The following is a 26,132-nucleotide window of genomic DNA, read 5'->3' on the forward strand; positions in this document are numbered from 1 at the left end:
CCAAACCAGCTTCAAGGTGATGGAGACAGTGTTCCATTCAAAGCATATCTTCACATTTTTACGACCCCGATCCCACCATTTTGCAATTCTTACCACAGCTGGTTACGGCAACTTAAAATATTTTTCCATCCTGCAATTAAGAAACTATTAAATATTGGGGCATGTTAATAACTCACTCTCATTACCACATTAGAAATCATTATTGTCACCACACAGTATAATGTAATGCTGGATTAATATAGTGGAAAATTGCTAATCATATAATAACATTTCAATGTTTTTACTGCATTAGCAAAACTGATTAAGAATAAAGTGCAAATAATAAATAAGACACAATTTTACAAGCAAGGAGAAAATTACAATCAAAATGACAGCACTGAGAATGCTGCTGTACCCGATAACATAAATATCAATTATGTTATGCTTCTGGCTAGAATTTAAAATACTTCAGAGCTGCTGATACACAGCACTTTTGCAAATCAGATCTCCTCTTCTACATCTTAAATAAAGCTAAAAATTGTTAGGGCCTTTTCTAATTGCAATGGAATTTGCAAGCAAATGGAAATTATTTTAAAGGCTGGAAACCATCTACAATTTTAATTTTTGTTAAATTGTACACATTTTTAAGCACTACATTATAGTAAGAAAGCTACCAGATAATTTCAAGTTTTGACTAGAAAATAACTGTATAATTTTAATAATCCCCTGTAGCATATTTAGATATTACACTTTTGACTTAGTACGCATGAAATGGAAAATACCAACAGGATCCAATTTTGGTTAACATCCAAGTAGTTTTTTTTCTGAGGATTGTCAAGCATCCACAAACACTACTTTTAAATTAAAACATCCTTTTTGTAGCATGCAAGTTCCAAAAAGCATGATGAAATGTGAGATTACAATACAAAAGCCTATTCCTTCTATCAGGCCTCATTTTGCATACGCTTACAAGATATGAAATAATTATTAATGGGCTCATTAGTTATTTAAATACTCTAAACAGCATATCACATCAAAACCAGTGAACAGCGTATATTCAGCAGCTTCTGCAATTTCTTTTGATATAAGGGCTGCAAAACAGAATTGCAACACAAGTTTTTATAATTCTAGGAAGCCTACTGCAATTCAGTTTACAGACTTGCAAAATAAGTTTGAACTAATCTGAATTAAGTAAAAACATAACTTCAACAATATTTAAATATAATCACAAAATGCCGCTTTAGGCCTCTATTCATTTCAGTAAAGATGCTTTTAAACTACTGAAAAGCAGAAAACATCACAAAATGTTTAACTCACAGACAATACTACTAAGTTAACTAAAGTGAAATTTTGATATGCCCTTGCTTACAGAGCCTCTCTGCTGGATTTACATTAAATTACAGTACTAATTAGGTATGTTTCCACTTACAGTAGTATATACTATACTTCATTATGCACCTCAGTCTCGGAGTCTAGACAAGTTTTTGGCGCTCAAGCTAGTGACTGTTAGCAGTTGTGTGATGCTCCCCATTGTTAAAGGAACCCTCTCTTCTCACCTGGTTTTAAATTAGCGAAGGAAGTGGATCATGAATGCAGTAGACTGGGAATTTAATTTAATTCCATTTCAGATTTATCATTAAAATAATACTGTCTTCCTGAGCCCAAGGCATAGTGCAAAAAGGTGTACTTATTTGACAAGACTTTTGTCAGGGAAGATTGCTCACGATGAAAATGCATTTCCTTGTCAGAGACCTGAGCACAGCTGAGTTTTTGCTGCAGATCACCTAACTAGGGTGTAGAGAAACAGCAAAGCATGTTCTGCATACAGTTTTGTGTATCCCAGTGACTGCATGGACTACTTCAGTATTCCTGGGATTAACTATTGCTTATCATAGAATAGAATCATAGAATCGTTTAGGTTGGAAGAGACCTTTAAGATCATCAAGCCCAACCGCTGACCCAGCACTGCCAAGTCCACCGCTAAACTATGTCCCTAAGCACCACATTGACACGACTTTTAAATACCTCTTACGGATGGTGACTCCACCACTTCCCTGGGCAGCCTGTGCCAATGCTTGACAACCTTTTTGGTGATGACTTTTTTCTAATATCCAATCTAAACCTCCCTGGGTGCAACTTCAGGCCGTTTCCTCTTGTTCTGTTGCTTGTTATTTGAGAGAAGAGACCAGCCCCCCCCTCACTCCAGCCCCTCTCAGGCAGCTGCAGAGAGCGAGAAGGGCTCCCCTCAGCCCCCTCCTCTCCAGGCTAAACCCCCCCAGCTCCCCCAGCCGCCCCCCAGCCCCCCCCCAGCACACTTGTGCTCCAGACCCTGCCCCAGCCCCGCTGCCCTTCTCTGGACACACTCCAGCCCCTCAAGGGCCTTCTTGTCCCGAGGGGCCCAAACCTGAGCCCAGCATTCGAGGTGGGGCCTCCCCAGGGCCGAGCACAGGGGCCCCATCCCTGCCCGGCTCCTGCTGGCCACACCAGGGCTGACACAAGCCCGGGGGCTGGTGGCCTCCTTGGCCACCTGGGCACTGCTGGCTCATGCCCAGCCGGCTGTCAGCCAGCACCCCCAGGGCCTTCTCTGCCGGGCACTTCCCAGCCCCTCTGCCCCAGGGCTGGGGCGCTGCCTGGGGTTGGTGTGACCCAAGGGCAGGACCCGGCACTTGGCCTTGTGAAACGTCACAGAACTGGCCTCGGCCCATCGATCCAGCCTGTCCAGGTCCCTCTGCAGAGCCTTCCTGCCCTCGAGCAGATCAGCCCTCCTGCCCAACTTGGCGTCATCTGCAAACTCACTGAGGGTGCCCTCAATCCCCTCATCCAGATCATTGATAAAGATATTAAACAGAACTGGCCCCAGTACTGAGCCCTGGGGAACACTGCTTGTGACTGGCTGCCAACTGGATTTATCTCTGCTTACCACAGCTCCTTGGGCCTGGCCATCCGGCCAGTGTTTTACCCAGCGAAGAGTACACCCACACAGGCCATGAGAGGCCAGTTTCTCAAGGAGAATGCTGTGGGAAATAGTGGCAAAGGCTTTACTGAAGTCTAGGTAGATAACATCCACAGCCTTTCCCTCATCCACTAAGCGGGTCACCTTGTCATAGAAAGAGATCAGGTTCGTCAAGCAAGACCTGCCTTTCATAAACCCATGCTGACTGGGCCTGATCACCTGGTTGTCCTGTACGTGCTGTGTGATGGCGCTCAAATGATCTGCTCCATAGTGTTCCCCGGTACCGAGGTCAGACTGACAAGCCTGTAGTTCCCCAGATCCTCCTTCCGGCCATTCTTGTGAACAGGTGTCACATTTGCTAACCTCCAGTCAACTGTGACCTCCCCAGTTAGCCAGGACTGCTGATAAATGATTCAAAGTGGCTTGGTGAGCACTTCCACCAGCTCCCTCAGTAGTCTTGGGTGGATCCCATCTGGCCCCATAGGCTTGTGTGTGTCTAGGTGGTATAGCAGGTTGCTAACCATTTCCCCTTGGATTATGGGGGCTCTATTCTGCTTGCCATCCCTGTCTTCCAGCTCAGGGGGCTGGGTACCCGGAGAACAACTGGTCTTGCTATTAAAGATTGAGGCAAAGAAGGCATTATGTACCTCATCCTTTTCCTCATCCTTTGTCACTATGTTTCCCCCCATATCCGAGAAAGGAGGGAGATTCTCCTTTTGTTGCTAATGTATTTATAGAAACATTTTTTTTTCTTGTCTTTTATGGCAGTAGCCGGATTAAGCTCTCGCTGGGCATTGGCCCTTCTATTTTTCTCCCTGCATAACCTCATGACATCCTTGTAGTCCTCCTGAGTTGCCTGCCCCTTCTTCCAAAGATCATAAACTCCCTTTTTTTCCCAAGTTCCAGCCAAAGCCCTCTGCTTAGCCAGGCCGGTCTTCCCCGACAGCTCGTCTTTCGGCACATGGAGATGGCCTGCTCCTGTGCCTTTAAGATTTCCTTCTTGCAGAGTGTCCAGCCTTCCTGGACTCCTTTGCCCTTCAGGTCTGCCTCCCAAGGGACTCTGTCAGCCAGTCTCCTAAACAGGCCAAAGTCTGCCTTACGGAAGTCCAAGGCAGCAGTTCTGCTGACTCCCCTCCTTACTGGTCCAAGAAGCAAAAATTATCATTTTGTGATCGCTATGCCCAAGACGGCCTCCAGCCACCACATAAAGAAAACAGCCTTCCTCTAGCTAATAGCAACACTAGGTACTTCAAAGTCTGAATAAATTTATTATTCTTATACCCATGTTAGGAAGTACTAAGCGTTATACTGATAGAAAACCCTGAGAAATACAGAGGGAGGAGTAATAGGAAAACAATTCTCTGAAGAATCAAAGCCTGTATTTGTCAGTTCCTAGTTCCAGCTTTAAAGTTCCATTCTTGTAATGCCTTAATTAACAAGATTGAAATACATAAAAAGCTACCTAAGAATGCCTAAAAAGGGCTTTTAAGTAAACCTTACTTCAAATTTCATTGCTATTAGGAGATGATATTTAAAATTTTATGTTGCAGTTCATTTTCAGAATGAGGTATTTAAATACTCATCTATCCTGCATTTCAGTTTCATCACCATGCTGGTTCAACTCCTATCTAAGAAAAAAAAACCTAAAGCCCCAGAACTGGAAAAAAACGTACCCTGACATTCATCGTGTTCAGTTACATTACTAGCAGAAGTATAGTATCTGCTGACTAGGACTCGTTATTTCGTTCATGTAAGACTGGAGTAATGAAATTAAATCAGTGTCTGATCAAAGTGGCTCCTATTTCATCAAGGGTTTTACAGTTTATAGATTTTGATCTGAAGTACAATCTCAAAACAATGTTTTTTTAAAGAATGAGGTGATACTTTCTAAAATTCACAGTAACGAGGGAAGACTTGATAGCAGGTACATAACCACTCATTTATTCTTACAACATTTATTTGTAAACCAATAATTTTCTGTCTATTCAAACAAAAACAATCACTTAAAGTATTGACATAATAAAATTCTTTGCATCCTTAAAAATTACTTTCTTTTTTATTATATTAGTCTCAGCGGAAATTTAAGAGTTTTTGCAGATGCTGACTGGCTGTAATTCAAATGCATTGCCTCAAATCCAGCTTACCTGCATAATATCCAAAATATCACTGCTTTTAAACTGGAGGTTTAATAGGTCCCTAAATGATTTTGTCATACAGAAGATTGAATTTTCACTTGCACCAACAAAATACAATATCAAAAAACTCAACAGGCATTAAAGGCCTGAGTTCACCAACAAAAGCAAAGCTGTCCTAGCTGGAAGCCTCACCTTAATGGTGCGGTGTCTAGATAATGCATCACATGCCATGCACAGGATCAATCACAGATGTGAAACTGTTACACCACCCACACACAGCACACTGGACTGAGGACAGCAAGTAGGTCCATGCTGAACATCTGTTACGTGTTTTCTCACGGTATTTTATTGTATTTCCTATCAAAGAAACATCATCAGTTTTGAAAGCAAAGATAGCATTGGAACATGCAACTGTTTTGTTCCATTACTAAGAAACCCTCACCTGTGAGTACATACAATTTAAGCTGCTACTATGATAAAATAATTACGCTCTAGTATCACAAATGATGGCAACTGGTGGTGTTATGCCTGCTTAAGCATGGAGAATGCCAAGCCCAGGCACATTTTTGACAAATTTTGCAGTGTTGTGGACCAAACCCAACTGTAAATCTTTTTAGTTCTCTCTAAGAAGTTACGTGCTTGAAAGAAAGGTTATTTCTACAGTAAAAGCTCACTTTTCTCACCTACTATTTCCCCTCCCACCGTCACCTTGATCAGAAATTGATGGGTGCACATGCAACTTGATTTACTGAGACAGGCATAGAATGAGACTCAAGAAGGTCAAAGAGAAAGTAGGGAATACACAGCTGCCTGAGGGCATTCTACTTCCCCAACTACTAATTCTAGCCCAACTGTAGAGCTAAATATTTCTAAAAGTACCAATATAAATAAATAAATATTCAGTTTTCCCTCAGTTGTCTTTCACAGTCTTGTCTAAACTCTCTACTACATTTATCTTGCATTACACTTAAATCTGTAGTTACTTCACTCAACAGAAAGCAAGAAATGAAATGGGCATTACCATAAATAGTTACTGAAAAGGCATCAACATTCACGAAAAAGGAAGAGTAAAAAAAGATCATAAAAGCCTGGAATTCAAAACAGCGTGATAAAAGAGTCGAAGCAAATAAACGCAAAGGTATAATAATGGGTTATCATTTTTGCATACTGCTGCCTCCTATTCTGTCTCTAGGACAGAACCAGCACACTGCTGCTTTTTTCCTCCTAATACTTTTTAATATATATCCTTCCTGCAAACTAAAACCTGAGCACAACTAGCAGCAGTAATTATGCTAGTAGTTACATATTCACACATGTGCTTCAGTACAGCTCTAAGTTGGCTGAGGTCACCACCGCTGAAGGTTTTGCACTATAAGTTTCTAGTGCATCACATCTGGTTATGTCCTCCTTTTAGATACCCCTAGAACTTAAGGGAAATAAATTGCATTGTAATTAAGTTAAAATATTTGACTTAACAATTAGGGCAGTCATTAACTGTTTCATATAATATACTTCAATCTGCAAATTCAGACCGAAAGATGCCACTGACTGATTTAGAGAAGAAAGATTCTAGAATGCACCTTTATCAATGAGGACTATCCACGCACTGCCACTGAGTGCTCTTAGAAGCAGTAATTTCCATCAGATACCGATATACTGCAATAGGATAGGAAAGAAGAGGGAATCAGAGAGTATTTCTCTCGTTCCTATTTCTGATGTACTTTTGAACAAAGGCCGTAGGCCAATGCAAGGCAAGCAACTACTTCAGACCCAGAAGACTTGTGCCAACCTGGTAACTCAGAGGTCCCTGCTGGTAGAGCGTTGTACATGAAAATAATCTCTCTTTCTAATTCAAGTATTTATGGCCACATGTAAATATGGTATATCCATGCAAACTAAAGCCGTCAGTGCAAATCACACATTCCTTCATCTATCCTGGATTTATTGTCACCATTGAAAGTTTACAGGTGATTCAGAAGGCAGTAAGATCCGAGGTCACTAATTCCCCTTGGAGGAAAATTTCTGTGGGCCGATCATCAGGAAAAAATCTAGGCCACATTCAGAAATGATATAAAATGTTCATAAAATATATTGCTTTGCATTGACTTGACTCATTTGTCCTCTGTTAGCATGTGTGAGTTGGAGTTCATACCTATAAATTACTTTCTTCTATCTCCAGATTTGACTATTTCTTTACAGATTTTGCAGCTGTTATTTTTAATAGCTCCTCTGTTTCCAAAGAGGACAGCCGTTGTGAGAGAGATCTTTACTGCTAAAGGAGACACAGTCCCCTAGGTAGTCTAGTCAGCTTTGATATTTACTACCAAGCTCTGAAGCCAGTTTCAGTATGTAATGAAAAGCGACTGCAGTTTAGAACTGAAGCTTTCAGCTCAACCTTAAGTTGCCGTATTCTGGACCAGACAGTGTTGTTTTAAGCCTTAGGTATTTTCCAGGTACATGATTGTTAGAGTAAGCAGGCTTGCAAGTCTCAGAGGTAAGATCTGTATCTGTCAGAATAACAGCACAGACTTGTAGTCAATAAAAAGCAACGTTTAAAAGCCCTCTCCTAGACTGAAGGAGATCATGAGCTGCACATCATTTTTAACCAAGTGCAATATTTTAAGTGCTAACTTCTAGCACAGGTTTCATCTTTCCATTGCTATCACTTCCACACTAACTACGTTCAGTCCCAATATGCTGCTTTTCATTCACGTTCAGATTTCTCAGAAGCTTTCAGAGGATGCTCCCTGCACTGACTTAAAGGAAACACATAATTATTTCATGTCTGCATATTGGCAACATTTGATAACCCCCAGGGTTTCATGTGAACTCTAACCACCATGGAGAAGAAAACAGAGGTCTGAAAAACTCCATACAAGACAGCTCATGCAACAAAAATGTCAATTCCCATAATATATAGTTATCAAACTTAGTCTGGTATTACTGCTACTGGCAGTAGCAACACTGTTTGGATCCCTGAGCTGTGAGCCAAATAAATAATGAATATGACTGAAAAGGCTGTCTCCATCTCTTTTTTCATTACTCCTCTGATTAACCCCCTAGTATTAACTCTGTTAAAATGAATGCTTACCGCATCCAAAGTCAACCTAGAGGAAGAGCCAAGTGAAAGAGATACACAACAGCAGCAGAAGATGGGCATTTTTTGGAACTATCCTTCAATCTGTTTCTGAAGGAAATTCCTCCTGAGTGAAAAGCTATCGTACAAAGAGAAAGATATGCAAGCATCAAGTGCTTTTCTTTTTAATTTTCCTTTATATTTAAATTACATTTTGCAATTGTATGTTACAAAAAAATAAAATGGCACTGCTGGTCTCCTTAAGATAGATGCACATGTCTAGAATTCAAGCATGATCCTATAAGACAGGCTGGTCCCTATGTCCTACCACAATGCTCCCAAACATTCTCCATAAACAAAGCAAAGCCACGGTTTTGGAAGGAATTATAAGGTATTCCGTCCATAAGGGCAGTGGGTCATGGTACTTGGCAGCGCAAGCAGCACCTGACAAATTCTGTATTAATGAAACACCAAGGACTACTCAAAGAGCCACCAGCTCCTCCCTAAGCAGACTGTCAAAATGAAAAGCTTCTAGTATATGACACCCCGCCGCTGCACTCTGGGTCCCCTCTGTTAGAAGGGGATGGGTATTTCTACTTTCCTGACAATAACCTGGAGCAGCTCCCTGCGAAAAAGGGATGCTCCCTTCTTCAGTCCAGAATGGGGAAAACAGAAAGGAAAAGCAAAAAGCAAGCTGGAGAACAAGGGAAGACCAGACTCCTAAGAGGTGCAGTGAGTTTGTGTTAGAGAGCAAATCCAAAGCAAACACTTGCAGGGGTCTGGGGGTGAAGAGGAGAAGCCACGGAGTTTGCCTAGTGTCAGCAGCCATTTGAAGTTCCCAAAATACCAAGCAAAGCCATTAAAAAAAAAGCCCTATAAAGAACGGAACAGGGCGGGATTTGTTTTTCAACTTTTTTAATCTGCCTCACCCATATAATTTTAAACCATAGCTTTACAACTAGGAGCATTTGGCATCCTTTGCATGCTCACCAAAAAAGGCAAGGAAGGGGACTGTAGAAAGTAGAAGAGGTCATTTCTTGCTAAGCCAGACACACCATAAAAGAGTTCAACTTCTACCGTCAGACAGCACTTCAGAGCATGAATTAGAAACAAAGTTTTTGTGTCTTTGGCGTCTTTGTTGAACAAAAGATTTTTTATTTTTTTTTTTTAGTCAAACCCCTGCTTTCAGCTGTCTAAAAGCACCCTAAAGGAACAGACACTTCTGATGATGCTAGTAAAATGAGAAAAATCTGATGAGAATGCAGGTCAGATAATGGTTAAATTCTCCCCCTTCCTTCTACACCTTCTGGAGAAGATGAAAGAATAATTAAAACTCACCTTGATAGGACTAACAAAATAGTTTACCAATATATTTCAAAGAATGGATGGGAAAAATGAGATCTAAAAGAAGAACCAAGAGCCCCGAAAGTCATTTCACTCCATCATGTTGCAGTTAAAAAATAAGTAACTGATACCTGTTCTTGCTTGCTTGACTTGGAACGTACTCGATTACCGTACCTCAATATTTTTAATGAAGTTTGCCATGCCACTGTCCATTTTGTAAGCGAAGCTGCTTTGGAATTTAATTATTATCCTTTAAATTGATTCTAAAATTTAACTTGCCCACAATATTTAACAAAAGGAAACCTGGATGTCAAGCCTGTGTTGCCTCACGACTTGATGCATCCAGCTTCTTTCGGTTGTAAAAAATACTAGAGCTATTGCCGTAGGGGCCTCTTGGTCAGGTAGCTTCATGTGACTAGGTCACAGGCACCTTTTAAGTACCTTAGTTCTCAGAATCTTTAAACCTTTCAACCGTATGTCAGAGTTAAATAAAATACCATCACAAACCTGTCATACACAGAAGCTGGCTTTTTAAAATTTGCATATATATTCTGTATGTGTACAGCTCAGATTTTAAAACAGAAACCTGCTTTATTTTTAGCAGGGCAGCTTTGAGTCATCTAGTCTAAAATTCTAGCACAGTTAGATTGTCACAGAAAATCACACTTGGTCTACTTCACAGCAGCATTCCCAGCATAAAGCTCAAATTTACATTATGTATGTAAATTTAAAAACTGTCATTGCTACAGTTTTTAAAATCATGTTAGTTCCTCTGAAAAAATTACATTTGTCATACCTAAAGCCATTATCTATCCATACCAGAAGTAGGGTAGCAGAAAGGGAAAATTTCCCTTTCATTTCTGCCAACTTGCCTTTATTCTGTGACCCACGAGTCCTGGCTCATGCTGGGTCATGCTCGGGATCCGAGAGCATGCTTAGTGGAAAAACAAGGCATGCCTTTTCTCACAGGGCCACTGCAAAGCATCTGAAAAGTAGATGTATCTTCATCAACAGTGATGCAAAACCTGATAAATTGCTCAGTTTAGGGGGTCATGGACTAGCTTGTAATAAAATAAAGAATTTTTTCATCAAAAATGGTTCTGAAGAAGCAACGTAAGTAAACATGCAAATACTTGGACAAATGCTAATTTGAGACTAATTATTTGAGAATAATTCCTTTGCCTTTGGTAAATGTAGTTTTCCTCACTTTTATATATTAAGACTCCCTCAAAACAATGAGTCCCACTTCCTTTCGTTCTCTGGAACTGGTTCCTTCTGAAAAGGGAACAGAAAGCAAAGATGTCATTTCTGAGGCGAGCTTTCAGTTCCACGACTCCACAACATCACAAAGACCTGTCTCCTATGGGTAACTAACACTGGACAAGAGAAAAGGCAGCAACACTCCAAAAAAATGTTGAAAAACAGATTTTTAATGTATTGTAAAGCACGTAACTGTTCAGAAAATGCAGTTATTGATATAATAATTCAGTTCAGTGTTCAGATATAATTGTAGCATAAGCATATTCCTGCCATGTTAACTTCTTTGCATTTTGAATATTTCAATTCAATCAAGTTTTCAAAATAATATTCAAAAAACTTCCCCGTGACTTAAATAGGCACTCCGTAAACTTCCAGATTTGGTTAATCAGATGTATTATCGTTTCATCTCATTTATAAAAAAAAGGGGTGGGTGTTATAAGCAGCAGTATTTAGCAACTTTTCACAGTGACTTTAAAAGGTAATACCTATCACCATGTTATCAAGATACCTGCGTTTTACATACGATAACCATTAGTAAAATTAATCTGGGGATCCAAATTCTTCAGTTACTGTAACTAGACCAATGCTGAATTTTGGACTACGCTGCAACTACCATTAGCTACGTTCATAAACTGAAGATGCAATAATCTGAGATGAAATTGCCTCTCACAATAGGGCAGGGGCCCTTACAAACATAGCTGGGCACCACTGATAATGGTTACAGATTTCTGTAACGAGCTGATTTTCTGGGCTCTCCTCTAGGAACAGAGCTGGGACTCATGGGCGAGAACAGATTTCCATGGGAGAGCTTAGCAGTGCTTAACCAGCAGACTACCGACCCCTCTGCCAGGAACCCTTGCCCTCACTGCAGGAACAATTCAGCTGCTCATGACACATGTCCTGCGCCACCGCAGCTGACAGCCTGGTAAATTAGAACAAACCAGCACTATTTTCTCGTGGTGTTTCAGCCTGCAGGCTGCAGCAGTTCAGCAGCTGTCACAGAACAACTGACCTGTCTTGAGATTACACGTGAGAACTGCTGAGGCCACGCAGAAGTTACCTGTTTTGATCGGCCACGCCCACTGTCGTGTCGACCTGTACATAAAGTATTTTAAAAACTTGAACAATGAATAATAACAATATCAAAAATTTATGTCAACAAGTTTCCTTCTTTGCTTAGTAATAATTTACTGTAGACTATGGAAATAATCTACAGACAAGCAGAGTTTTTCCACGTAAGACGCAAAAAAAAAAAGGCAGAAAATCCCAGCTCATCTCAGAGTCCAACTGAGCTCTGGAAAGTTGTATTAAAAAACTAAACAACCCTTTATTTATTTTCTTTACAAACTAAGAATGTGAGATCACTGTGATTTCAGGTGTATTTTTAAAAGACAAACTAACTAGCGTAATTTATCCTACAGCACATTTGTATCACTATAATGACAGTAAAAGAAAGACTCATGTTCTTAGGGTTTACAAATATATCTCAACACATTAACGCTACAGTTGACAGAACAAGGGTAAATAATTCTCTTGAATTAATTTGTCAGACTATAACGTCATGAAAAAAACTTCAGTATAATTGGGTGTAGTCATTTCACTTTACCAGGATATCTAAACTTAGCTCTTCTTGCATAGACTAGTATGTAATATAAAGTGTATCTTTTATTAGTAAATACTATTCAATTCTCAAATGTCCACATCTAACTCCTCAAGGTGTCTCAGTAAATCAGAGTGGTCTTCTCACTAGAAAAATGGAAAACATAAAAATGTGCATGTAGAAGCAAACATGTTTACTTAACTTACTTTGTTTCCTAGGGCAAATCCGTAGTGATTTGGGAAAAAGAAATGCAAAACACACATGAAACGTTGTTTGGTTAATCCCAGTACTGTGGCATGTGTGAGGCTGGGGGAAGAGTCTAAGGCAGATACTGTGAACAGCCAGGGACAGTACACAGCATCTAGCTATTCTGCACACAGAACCCTTCCTTCACTCACCAGTGAAAAACATCTCGGAGCTGAGAGCAGAACACAAGCACAGCATTTGAAGTGAACGCAAAACTGTCAACTTTCAGTGCTTTACCTTACTAGGTACAACGTAACAGGAAACTAAGAGGAGCTGCTGCACACGTGTTTGTGCTTCAACAAATTCGGAGTACACAAGAGGCATATTTTTCCTTTAAGGTCTTACGACTGTTTTGAGAGAACCCCAGCAATATGTGGTAAATATGCTCGTAAATATTCTCCTTCAGTTGCCTCAGATGATAACAGGCCAAACCCATCTAAATACTATCTTGCAGCAAGACTAATTAAACTGTGGAACTTAATGCATATCAATGAGGTCAAATGTTAGAACGTGCTTTTTTGAAAAAGACTAGACATTTATACCGAGAATATGAATACCTACAGGCCAGTCTGATGGGTCAGGGTGAGGTCAACTACTGATGGAGTAGTCCTAGGATAAGGCTTCCCTACTGGGAGTTCACTGCTTCATCCCACATCCTTTCTTTGAACAGAACAGCACATAACACCAGTCACTGCAGAGGCCAGCGGAACAGAGTCTGCTGATGTGACCGGGAAGGTAATCCCACAGGTTTTCCTGAAATCATCCTCAGGGTCCCAAAAAAAGCACTACTGTCCCTCCTGATGAACCAATCAAATTACCAGTCCTTAATCCCCTTGCATTCTTAAATAGTCTAGGTAAATTCCTATATTAAATTTCTATTCTGATAAACCACTATTATCTCCATCATACCTATATAAGAAAGATAAAGGTATACTATGGCTACAATGCAAATTAGCAGCAAAGTCAAATTCAGACCTCAGAAGAGCAAAGTCAGACATACATGCGCTTGGACTGAGCACAAGTTATTGAAAGAGAAAGTAATTATTTTAGGCAACAAACCTGTGAGTATAACTAGTAAATGTGCAAGGAAGTTATATTAATAGATTTAAACCTTCTGAAGAAAGCACTAGGTCTCCAGGAATAGCATATTATAAAACCTACAGAAAGTTCTCAGCTGACAGCAAGATTTTCAGTGTCCTTGTTCGGGGGCGGAGGAATGCACACTTTCAACAGGAAGCCTTCTAGAGACATGCAAGAAACCCCTGTAACTTGGCATTTCAGATTTCCAGGGCAATTAACTCCCCACTGTATCACATCACTTAACATTAATTAATTGCTAAAGATGTAGTTATGTAACTTATTGAGCTGCTAAGGATAAAACAGCTCCCGAGCTCCCAAGACCTGAGTGGCATGCCAAATTAATCAGTGAAGCACAGGGATTTACCCTCTCTTCTGAGATTGCCAGATCAAGCAGTCATTCCCCTTCCAGCATCAACTAATGGGAACAAGTGACGGCAGCGCCAGTCAGCTACTGGGGCGCCGCCAGCTCACCGCTGCACGGATGCCTCTCGGAGCCAAAGGTCCTGAGGGAGTCCCCTCGCTGCTCTGTGTACGAACAGGTTGGAGGGTTCACAGCGTGGACCCTTGGATCCCGGTCCCCTAAATGTGGCTCACTGATACTTCCAGCTGTTTATTTCTTCTGGACAAATCCCAGCCTGCACCAATTACTGCGTTACCTAGAAACATCTTCATTTTCAGGATAAGCATAAATTAGGGAATGCACTAATTAATCTCACTCTCATATACAGCATGGCTTACAAGTTAGAGGTGGCATTGGCTCAGGGGAAAACAAAATCAAAAATCCATGAAGTTTGAGTCCACTCACTCAGCTGGACATTAGCTTAGGGACAGAGCCCAAACTCCTCCGTTGCTTTTGAAAAAACTGACAGATTTTTACCGCCCCAAAATATGGTGCTAACGTAGCTAAACAGGCGTAGGAGCCGAGTCAAGCAGCAGGCGGCTGAACTGCATTCCCAGGAAGAGCCAACTGCTGCCATTTATACAGTGCCTTCCGATTCCATGTGGGTGACTGATGTTTGATGGCTCTGGAATATGGAAACGGTTTTTAATCATTTAAATAAATTACAGTTTTGGATGGATGAACAGAGGCTGCACATGCACACTGAAGCTCACTCAAACACACTGAGAAGGAGAGAGTTTCGGTTCTACCTGAATGGATTTAGGGGGAATGTGACTGTACAACTCTTCACCGTTTTTCTGAAGTGATTTCAGCCATGATGCATTTCAAAGACACTCTTCCCACAGTCGTACTGATGTCGCTGGCCAGGGACAAGACCTGAAGAAAAGCGGCTGTGGTCCTGGTGCACCAAACAGCGAGTCCACGCGAGCAGCCGCCAGCCCCTCGATTCCATGCCAAAGCGATGCACATAAGGACATTTGTCTTGCAATGTTTAGCAGTAACCATCTGTCTCATAACAAAGTCTGCTGTAGACCGACAATGGTTTAACTAAAACCGCCTCATTTTCAAGAGGACAAATTTAGGGACCTGGCATTGCAGAGTCTGAAAAAACACCGCAGGGTCTTTGGACCTTCATTTTCAGACCATCCTGCCGTATTTATTGAAACCATATTCCCAGGCCTACGAATACACACAGAGGGCTGTATACAGTTATTCCTGGTATGCAACCAGTACCCATGTGCAGAAAGAAGCCTCACTATCAGTAACCTTGAGAAGTTAGCTCCTCCAGGACACTGCCGCGTCATTTACTCTCAACACCTGACCCATAACCATAGAAACAATGCGTGGGCTTCCTTCACAAGCACAAAAAAGCTTTAAAAGTACCCAGCTTTGTAAAATGGGGGAAATTTCCTAGAATTTTGCAAAGTTTGCCATAATGATAAAGGGGTTTTGTTGTTTTTTTGAACTGTTCCAGGTAGTTCTGAATAAGGCTTTGAAATTGATCTCAGGAACAGTGGAGTAAAAGGTCTTGAAATCTTCTCTAAGGCTTTCCAGAAAATCTAGGTAGCACTCAGATATTCCAGGATTTCTCTGGTATCTGTATCTGTCGGCTTAGGCATTACACCAGTTTCCCAAGATGCACGTTATAATTCTGAGGAGGAAAGGCTGTCAGTCCTGTCAGAAGGACAGACTCACTGCTGTGGTGTTTGACATGGGCTAATCTGGAAACGCACCTGAACGACAGAGCGCCCTTGAGAGAATAAATAACCCAGGGAATTTACGTCACTGGCACGTGACGCTGTCCACCGCGACACCACCAGTGGCACATCACCTTTGCACTAGTGGGAAAAGCCGTTGCTGTGTTTCCAGAGAGACAAACTGAAATTACCATTTTTGTGAGCACTGAGGCATGTTTTGTTATTTCTTCACCAAGAACAAGCCTCTCTCCATAGGACTGGCCACAGCACTGGGGAGAGATGCTTAAGAGAGTCAGTTTACGGGCTAGTAGCATATAAACTTCAGCAAGGAACGAATAGGAGAAATTTAGCTGTAAGTCTTAACTCTGTTTTATCTTCTGTTATGTTGAGTAGGTGTGAGAAGCAGGTACGTCACTCGCAGGAGAGCGCGGGGCGGCGGCACCGTCGCTGCCGGGAGAGCCCGCTGCTGGAACACCACACTGGCACCGCGTGGCAGAAACACGGGAGCTGGCACGGAAGCAAACACGTGCCTTGGGATTGTTTTCTGGCAGAGAAGATGAGGCCGTACCCCTAAGTTTATTAAACCATACCAAACAGAAAATGGTTTAGAGAGCTTTCTCATACTTTTTCTTAAAAGCTGGATTGAACTATTGAAAATATTGGAAACATATGTTTGCTGGGGCCACCAAGCCCATCTGAGTAGGGGGATGTAATGAAGCTGCTTAAGGAATAATCGAGCACAAGGCCAAAACTAACTCTGTGGAATTTAAGATTCTAACCCAAATGGTTCAGAAAGCACAGAGGCTACCTCTCCTGGAGAAAAAATTACCTATTTCCATTTGGTCAACAGAAAGATACACAGCCAAATGTTCTCTGCTTCACCGAGCAGCAGGAAAGAGTTGTTCAGGGGTCTTGCTTGCACTTTCTGGGAGCACTACTGCAGGAGCAGATTTTGGAGAAAGGTGTGTGTAGCACAAGTGAACTTAAGCACACGGTAAGCATTATCTCTCATTAAAAAGTTGCTCCAAACAACACATTATTAAGAGTAAGCAAACGCATACTCTAGTTTTAGACCGAGCTTCTTTAAATATCTGACAACAGTACACAGGCTCTTGGCAAAAATGTCGCACAGTCCCAAAAAACCAAGACAACAATTAGATAGCGAGGGGTAGCATGTTAAAATCAGGGAGTCATTAAGATTTCCTGAGGTGTGTATTGTACAAACAGCATTGTGAAGCCCCAGGAGTACCTGTATGAAGGCTTCCTGAGAACTGTTACTTCTGTTTTTCCCTTATCTGTCAGTCCTACAAATTCAACTTGAAACATGCCAAGCTACGTTCTTCCAAGTTCCCATGACATCACTAGTAATAAAACTTGTCTAATAAGAATTCCACAATTCTTTTTGAGGATGAAAAAACAATAAGATATAGGTGGCTCTACCTGCTAAGTTAGGTCCACAGCAAGAGCAGAATTGCTAGAATGAAAATGAACTATTAAGAAATCGAGCCTAAACCAAGAGCACCCATTCCGAGGATGAAGAATATGGCATTTTTTACATGCACTTCCAGAAAAACAACAACAAAAACTTGCTGTTTGTTGCCAGGGTTGTGTTGTTTAAAGGCCAAGTTATAAAATTCTATTGACTTACACTTGAAATCCAGCCCTTGAGTTAGAAAGATAAAACTTCAAACAGTACTTCTTGCAGTTCTAAACTCAGCACTCCAAAGGCAAAACAAACAATGATAAAAATCATGCAAATATAGCCTGGTCAGCAATACTTGCCCTGTCTGCCAGCTATCTGTTTTAGGGGCTTTAAAGTCACAAGCCCTATTAAAAGATTCAATTTCTTTTCCCTTCCAGATCCATGTCTGTTGCTAGACAGGCACAGTCTTAATTAAAATTACAGAAGGAAGCTGAGAAGTAGTAAAATACTGTCTTCACAAATCTGAATTTAGTTTGTTGGCAGAACTCTAAAACAATACATTATTTATGAACTGCATGCAGTTACATGTATGCATATTTTATAGATTTAATATAATGGATCCAATCATTTGGAGGGATTGCAAGAGCTCAGATTAAAGCAAGATGTCACATATCATATTAGATATAAAGCCAAAATTTAATGAGACAAGTAAAGGTCAGAGCAGCACACTGCAGTTTCAATTTGATACCCGTGCTCCCCTCCCTGTTCTTAAGCATGCATCGTAACTTCATCTTTAAACACAAGGCAAAACTAAAAATTAGCATAAACGGATAATCCCAATGCCAAGATCAGTGAAGCAAACAAGAAAGTTAAACTTTATTTTCTATTCCAGAAACTAAATTATTGCAATTCAGTTCTTCATCTCTAGCCCTCTTTTTCCAGAGTACTATCACACAATTTTCAGTGACTGACACCTGATTAATTACAGCTTCATCCAACGAAGGCTGAGGTTATTAACACTCCCTACTGGTGGGTTAAGAAAAAAAAACTCCCAACAACTGTGTCTAATAGTAACATGGCACCTCTAAGTGCTTTACCTGCTTTTTTACTGATAATCTGGATTCCAACTGTTTCTGTGTTGTGCTGCATGCAGGAAACCCTCTGTCATTATCCTCTTCACCTCTCTCCATTCTTTAGGGTCTGTCTCTATTTTTCCACTCAATACTAAAGTCTTAAATGAAAATATATTTATTTCATTATGATTTTTCCTTAAGGCCTTAGAAGTACTCAACCTGTTGAAGTTAGCCATGTTTTCTCTTACAGGTAAACAAATTTACACCCAAGAAAGATGAGAGCGGACCCGGAAAATCAGATTGGCAAGGAAGAAACAAGGATGGGACAGCGAGGGACACAGAATCAGAGCAACGCTGGGAGTTGTATACTGGTTTTCCTCTTTCTGGAGTATTTATTTCCTATCCTCTGAAACCGTTTTGTCTCTTCCCTCACGTGCTTTTCTGTCTCCACTTTCTTCACTTTTCTGTCACTATTCCTTTCCTAATATGAACTAGTACTTCCAAGACATAATTTGCTGTTAATTTAATCATTAAGGAATGACTAAACTGTAATCTCATTTATTTCATCTTTTCCATTTTTATGCCTGTTACTGTAATTTCTGGAATACCTCAATCACTCCCCCCCCCACCCCCATCCACAATGTGAGTCAGGTCAAGCCAAAATAGTTTTAACTTCCTCACTCTTTTCAAGATCAGTATATGTTCAAACAAGTTTAATGTCCCAGAGAACCTGAACAGAAACATCCTACCTCACTGGCTTCAGTACTGCTCTTTATTACTGTTCTTGGTACTCCCTTCCACCTTTTTCAGGTATTAAAAAAAAAAATATTATTGTGCTTATAAAAAACACTTCTGAAAAGTAAGAGTGGGGCATTTCCAGGTTTCTGCCCCTTTATCATTTATCTTCCATCATCTCAATTTTTAATCCAGCAGTTTTCCGTGTTTCCTTTTCAACAGAATAATGTTCCGTTTGCCCCTTCCTTTCCTTTTACAGAGCTTTCCCTCCAACGTATGTTTTGACTCTGCTTCCACATTTCATTTTGCAAAACTCTGTCTTCTCCATCATACATTAGAAGCATTTCTTCAGAAAATCCCTTCTGTTGTCCCTGATATGTCCAGACCTTTTTCTTTTTCTGCCCCTGCTGAGGTGCCCTGTCCACGTAATGCCCGCCCGGAGCTGTGGGAGTCTCACAGCGCTCTGCCCCCGCCGCCCGCGCCGCACACTGCTCCTGCTCTGCTGCAGGACAAGGTTGAAAAAATACCGAGCTTCCCTTAAGTGCCTTACCTGCCAAATCTTTCCTTCAAGGCTGCACTTCAGATCTTTCCCTTCTGATAATATGCTAGAAAAAAAATTTCTAATTCTACTCTTCACAGCTTGACTGCAATTCTGGTTAATTCTTTATAAACTTCTAAAAATCTTCATTTCCATTATAGTTGATGCTGCTTTAAATTTTAGTTCCAAACCCCGTGATTTACGCTTCATTTTCTTCCCAGTTTTCTTCATAATTCAGAGCTTCTCCCTATAGCCTCTTTCTGTGATTACCATCTCAAATTTCTCACACATGATAAATACAGTATTTCTAAGACTTTCTTTTTTTCCCTCCCTCCCTCTTTTTTCTTTTATATTTTTTTTTTTTTTTAACAGAAGTTGGCTTATCCTTTCCAGGAACAGAGATACAGTCTTTCTTCAGTAGATCTCATTACCTTTACAGATACAAAACAAATATCCAAATACATGAGCACGTCTAACAGGAGTGATGATCACCACACATTCCATGTAAGGAAGCATATGACAGTTATTTTTCCTTTTTAAGCACATTATATACTGTAAGTTCCCCACCCATTTTGCCTTTGGGTGCCTTTGTTTCAACATAGTGTTGCTTTTCTGACCCTTAATGAAGCAGACTATTTGAAACAAACAATTCAATGACCCTATTTATAAGTTGCTTCTTAAATACTTCCTTTTTTTAATCCCAATCATTTTATTAATTTCTCACCAATTTTCCTACTACACTCCCTAATCATACACTCTTCCCGCTCAGAAATGAACTTTAACAAAAGGCAACTGCCAGACTTCAGAGGCCATTTGTAGATTTCCAGCCATTCTACCAACAGCTGTATCCCACGGCAGCCAGGCTTCCTAGGATGCTTTTCTTTAACATGCCATTATTTCTCACCAACATTTAAACAGCTGAAACAAACAAATTTTTTAGCTTATACCTCCCAGTTGTTAGCATTCTTTTCAAGCTTCTCCTATAACACAACACAAGTTGAGAAGTTAAGAGCTGTATTCTTAGGATTTCTTCCTACACGTCTTCTCACAGAGAATCCACATTCGCTCTGAGTGTGACTACCTGAGTTCTGAGATTATTTATTGGTCCTTGACTTGTCAACCACCAGTCAGGCTTCCTGAATCAGCCTGTGCTTCCTCCTGTTACTTTCAACAAATAAATCTGTATTTCAGTTATTCAGATCTAAGATATTTACACACTTATTCTCTCCAAATATGCCAATGAATACTGCTGCAAAAATTCTTCCAGAACTTCTAGGATTATTTTTGGTTTACGTTTAAACTATTTGTTTCTATCCTCACAATTTTTTCTTCTGCTAAAGCTTACAGAATAACAGCTTCTTTCAAGATTTCCAGAATTCTCTTTTGCCTCTCTCACCCCTCACATCCCTCTTTTTAAAGCCTCTAAGTGACGTTATGTTATTCACGCACAACCGTTTGAAGTTTCAACCTTCTTTGAAACAAAAACTAGGAGATGACAACCCTTCTGGAAACAAATACAATCCCAAGTGGCAACCGGAGCTGAATGAGGTTCTCACCTCAGAGCCAGGGTAAAGGGAAAAGTTCACTGACGAAACCAAATCAATATAGGAAAGGAGCACTGACATAGAAACCGCTACGTTTCATTGATTTAAATTTCATCCTTTTCATTGACTCTATGTCGATTCCGGGTACGTCATAGTATAATTATTGAACAACACCTGGACTGATAGATTAAGAGGCAGTTAAGTATAAAACATAGTTTACTAATAAATTAGCTGATGTCAAAGAGACTTCAAGAAGAAATGGAACAAAATCCTGGGCTCTTTGAACAGTCCAAAGCTTAGAAACTCTGAGTCTAGCATATGCATTTGCTTCTAAACCTCCTAAGTCTAGATGTAGGAATGGCAGCAGAGTTTCATGCCTCTGAGGTAATAAACAGTTACAGAACTCCCTCCAAAAAGTTGACCTCTAATCAGCTGTCATGGGAGAGATCAACAGCGTTCCACCTCTACGCCATCCCCATAGGTCAAGCAACAGTCATACTGACACAGAATAAATCCCGTAACTTGAGCCCTCCTGATGAAGAGGTTTTTTAAAGTATCAGAAGCAAAAAATTGGTTTGAACACATTGTAAAAACCCCAAAAAAGCTCTGAAAGATGTCTGTATGTAAAAAACAACCATTTCAGAATTATAATGCTATGTACAATGAAACACATGCAACTTAGATTTCTCTCTGCTGTGAAACATTTTTATCATAAATATTTTCAAGACATTTGGAGTTTCAGAAAATGAAAACCTCAGTAAAGAAGTAGCAACTATTTTGTTCAAAGGAGCAGCAATTATTACTTTAATGAATTTTCCCCTTTTATTGGCAGGGACAACCTTTGTTAAATTATAACTTAATTTCTTCCAAATGTGCATTTAATGCTATCTGGCAGTAAGTTTTAATTGTATAGAAAATCTGGAAGTTAATAAGCCAGGATCATTAACAAACAGGTTATAAATACAATTTGTATATTTTTATTTATAGAACTTGTATATCTACCACAATCTGAAAATACACAAACAGGTATATGCCTAAGAGTACTGTGACAGAAGGCATACTTTGGTTATAGAGAAGCTAATACACTTGAAACCAAATTCATCGTTACTGTTATTCTTCATACCCATAGCCAGAAAAACTATCCTTCTATATGAAAAAAGTTTTATATATTCATCTTTTATGGACAAACTTCCAAGTTCTTACAGGATAAATGTGGTTACAATCACAGAACGATGCGGGCTAGAAAGTACTTCTGCAGGTCTCCAGTCCAACCCAGCACTCAAAGCAGGACCAGCCTCACATTTAGATCTGGTTTCCCAAGAGCTCATCCAGGTAAGTTATGAAGATCTCCAAGCACAGGGATTCAGCAACAACTCTATCCGTTCTCATGTGACTTTTTTCTCCTCATCGGAAGATTCCTAACTGCAGCTAGGAACCTTGTCCTTGCCTCTTATCCCTCCATCGCACACCTGTGACAAGAGCCTGACTCAATCTTCCTCAAAACCCTCCCTTCCACTTTAGGTACATTGTAGTGGTAACTATAACTTAACAGAAAATGTGGGAAAAGAATAAAGGGCACAACTTCAAAATAAACCATGTCAAAAAATACAAGCGTAGTCTGAGCAACAGAATCACAAGCACCCCCTCAGCAGCACTCATGAGGAACGTAGACAATACAGAGCATCACATGGATTCAAACTCAACACTTCAAATTATCAATAATTCTTTCTTAGGTAAGAACAAACCTGGGCCACTTTAACGGAATTTTGAGTAGAACCACCGGCATGATATTCTACTTTGAACCTTTTCACAAGTTCTTCAAATCTGTTAAAAGAAAAGAAAGTGAAGAAAAAGGTTAAACTCTACAATTTTTTTTATTGTTTTCAAAAGAATATGTCAAGATTAGAAGTAAATGACGTCATGTTCCTTGAAAACAAGAAATTCAAATACATTAGCTGTTACACACGGTGCAAGCTGGTAACATCTATTTAGATTTTGTCAAATTACAACACAGAGCGTGACATCAACTTGAATCCTTTACCTGTAAGTTGCAAGCGGAGTAAGTAACTAAAAAAAACATTTTCTGAAGCATAAGTTTGATTGCAATGAACTGTTAGATTGATAAAATACATGCTTAAAGAAAAATTATATAAATGTAGACATTCAGACACTTATTCCACCTCATTAAAGCTAGAAACAGAATGTAAAATGAAGTGAGAAGGTTGAGGAGATAACGGTGTCCATTTCAAAATGCACTTGACCTGAGCGACGGTGCCATGTTTTAAGTTTTCATATGAAATAGTACATTCTGACAGGTGAAGCACTTTTATGAACAAATCTACTAGTATGTGAGAAAATCTGGTAACAAAATGCCAAAAGTCTCCAGACGAGCTTTCAAATCCTTCAAGTCACACTACTGTGAAACGCAACATTCCCGTTTGAACGTTGAAACAAATATTTAAACTTTTAACAGAAACATCTACCCTCATACTTCAGATCCAGCTTTAGGGTTAAGGCACAGCTAGAGCGCCACAGGACACCACTCCTCGTCCACGGTACTTTCTGCACCTCCGACCACAGTACACCACGGCGTAAGGACCAGCCTTCTCCCTAGTCACAGGCTGTGGAAAAGGGAAGTAAAGCGCCCGAGTGAGTGAGCTGTGGAGGCTGCAGGGAGGCTCTGCACAAACACCGCATCACGCCCTTAAGTTCCAAGCACACTCGAAACGAGCGGATTAAACACCAGCATTAACAACCTCGGAAGACATCGGACTCAGAAGGAAGTACTCCTGCAGGCAAGTTAAGATGTTTACCCTAACATTTGTTTGCACATTGGAGGGTCAAAATGACTTTTGGAGGGTCAAAAGGTCAACCCTAATTAATAGCATAGATTTGTACTTGAAGTCTATTAACTTGAGTTGTTTACCCTTAGCAAATGAAGCTTCCCAGTTAGATCCATTTCAACATATTTTATTGTATACACCGTTAGCATCTTTTAAAACGGTGACACATCTTTATTTCAGGCACAGTGAAAAATGAGCGCTGTCTGCCAGCCCTAACCTTCCTCTCCCCCTCACAACCCCAGTCTCCGTAGAGTATGTGCACAACAGCTTTGGGGATAGATTTGTCAAATGATGGCTTGCTTGTTTAAAAGGTTTTGATTTTCAATACCACGTTTCTGTTTCTACAGTACTTTCCATTTAAAATGTTTGAATAATGAGCTACTCACCCTAGCAAACCACCGATGGACAGACAATTAGAAAGAACCAAGAACTAAATTACTACATATGATTTTCACAGTTATCCACACTACTAATTATCCACCAATTCTATGTCAAGCAATTGAAACTTCAAATGATAGCAAGTAGCTGAGAGTGGAGAAAAACCAACAACAATCAACAGGTCTCCTAAAAATTGCTTCTCGAGCAAAGCCAATCAAACCAATTAAGTATTTTAGCAATATTTTTTCTTTAATTCAATTAAAATTTTGCCTTTTCAATCAATTTGAGCGTATACTGCCTGAATCACATGGTTATTTTTGTATTCCTTTATATGTGCAAGCATGCCAATTGATATTTTAATTCCTTTACCTAAAGACATGTGATGTTTCTGTGTCCGTATTATTTAATGGCACGTTAAACCTTATAAACTTAGTACACTTTAGTTTATCACCTGTTAGCAGCTCTATATCTAGATGAGTATGTATTTAAATACTTATCTTCTAGATTAATAAGTTATTTTAATATCACTTAATAAAATAGGTGGTACCTGAATTTGGAAAAAAAATTTTGAAACAGCCTTAAAATGCTGTCTGTATGATGAAGATTTCAAGGTGACAGCTACATATTCTAAAAAATAATCTGAACAAATTATTTCACAATTACTTAATAGAATAAGATGAACAGTGGCAACTGTCTTTCCCTATTTCAGATTGAACATTGAAAGACCTAACTCCTTTTCTTCAAATTAAGATAGTAAACCCAACACCTCTAACAGGCTGTTACATAAAATAGAACACGAGTTTGTACAAACGCAAGAAAAGTAGTTTTTGCTGGTCATCTTCCTTGACACAAAAGGATGACATAAATAGTGTTGTTTTAATCCACAGGAGCCTGATAACTGGGTTGTATCAAGAACGACCTCAAAATTAAGAATGCCAATAGCTTTTTATCTTAAGAAAGCGAGCAGCTAGATGGGCATTTTTCAAAGTGTCAGCAGACGGCAGGGGCAGCGTGGGAGCGCTGGCTCTGTCACTGCTGGATGGCTGACCTGCACAGGGAAGACTGCCGGTGCAGCGTGCCTCGGAAACAAGGTGTTTGCTTTTATAAAACTCTCCATTTTAAGGAAGGAAGTTCAACTGTAGGAACAGCTCTGAGGCCTGGGAATGCTAAACAGAGCTTCTGTGTGTGCTTCAGGACTAAGCTGTTATCACACTTACAATAATTTAAGAAAATTAGAACCTTATGAGCAAGTCTGAATAATATTTTTGTTTCACTTCTGCAATTGTTGGTCTTTCTGAGTATTTCTTAAGGCTGTGCTATATCTGAGAACTGTGACCCTTCTCCTGACCTACCAACATACCATTACCTTAAATAACAGAATAATAAATCCCACGATCAGCACCATATAGAGGGGCCCCTATTTTTGGTACCATGAATTTGTTCGCCACATTACAGCGTATTTTAACAAAACCAAGTTTGCATTTGCAGCAGCATATGTTTTCAGCTGTGATACTGCTGATCAACTCTAGCACTGACCAAAGAGGGTATGTTAATGTTTTGCTCAATTATACTAAAGGCAAAGGTACTTCTGTCATGTGCTTTGTTTTTTCCTCACCCTTTTTTAAAAAGATTGACTTCTAAGTGAACTTGATACTGAAAGGTGAGCCTTTTCAGTAGCTTCACTTTTGACTGAATTACAGCTATTAAAAAAAAAAAATATAAGGTGGCAATGGAAGTAGCTATTTTATAAAAGAATACAAACAAGAATGAGAATAAAATTTATACACTTTTTTAAAATCGTCTCCCTACATTACAGGAGGTGGAGGCT

At 40.0% G+C, this 26,132-nt stretch overlaps 1 protein-coding gene across 6 annotated transcripts in view; it reads right to left on the minus strand.

Moving 5' to 3' along the window:
• ADK (adenosine kinase) overlaps positions 1 to 26,132 on the minus strand; it is a 298,134-nt gene that overhangs the window by 190,239 nt on the left and 81,763 nt on the right. For all 6 annotated transcript variants that reach the window (XM_075109456.1, XM_075109455.1, XM_075109457.1 and 3 more), the window contains one exon: positions 22,829 to 22,907. In XM_075109456.1, the coding sequence (XP_074965557.1) occupies positions 22,829 to 22,907 (79 nt within the window). The remainder of the gene's footprint in view (positions 1 to 22,828; positions 22,908 to 26,132) is intronic.

Source organism: Phalacrocorax aristotelis, chromosome 14 (assembly GCF_949628215.1).
Source record: "Phalacrocorax aristotelis chromosome 14, bGulAri2.1, whole genome shotgun sequence".
Classification (NCBI taxonomy): domain Eukaryota; kingdom Metazoa; phylum Chordata; class Aves; order Suliformes; family Phalacrocoracidae; genus Phalacrocorax; species Phalacrocorax aristotelis.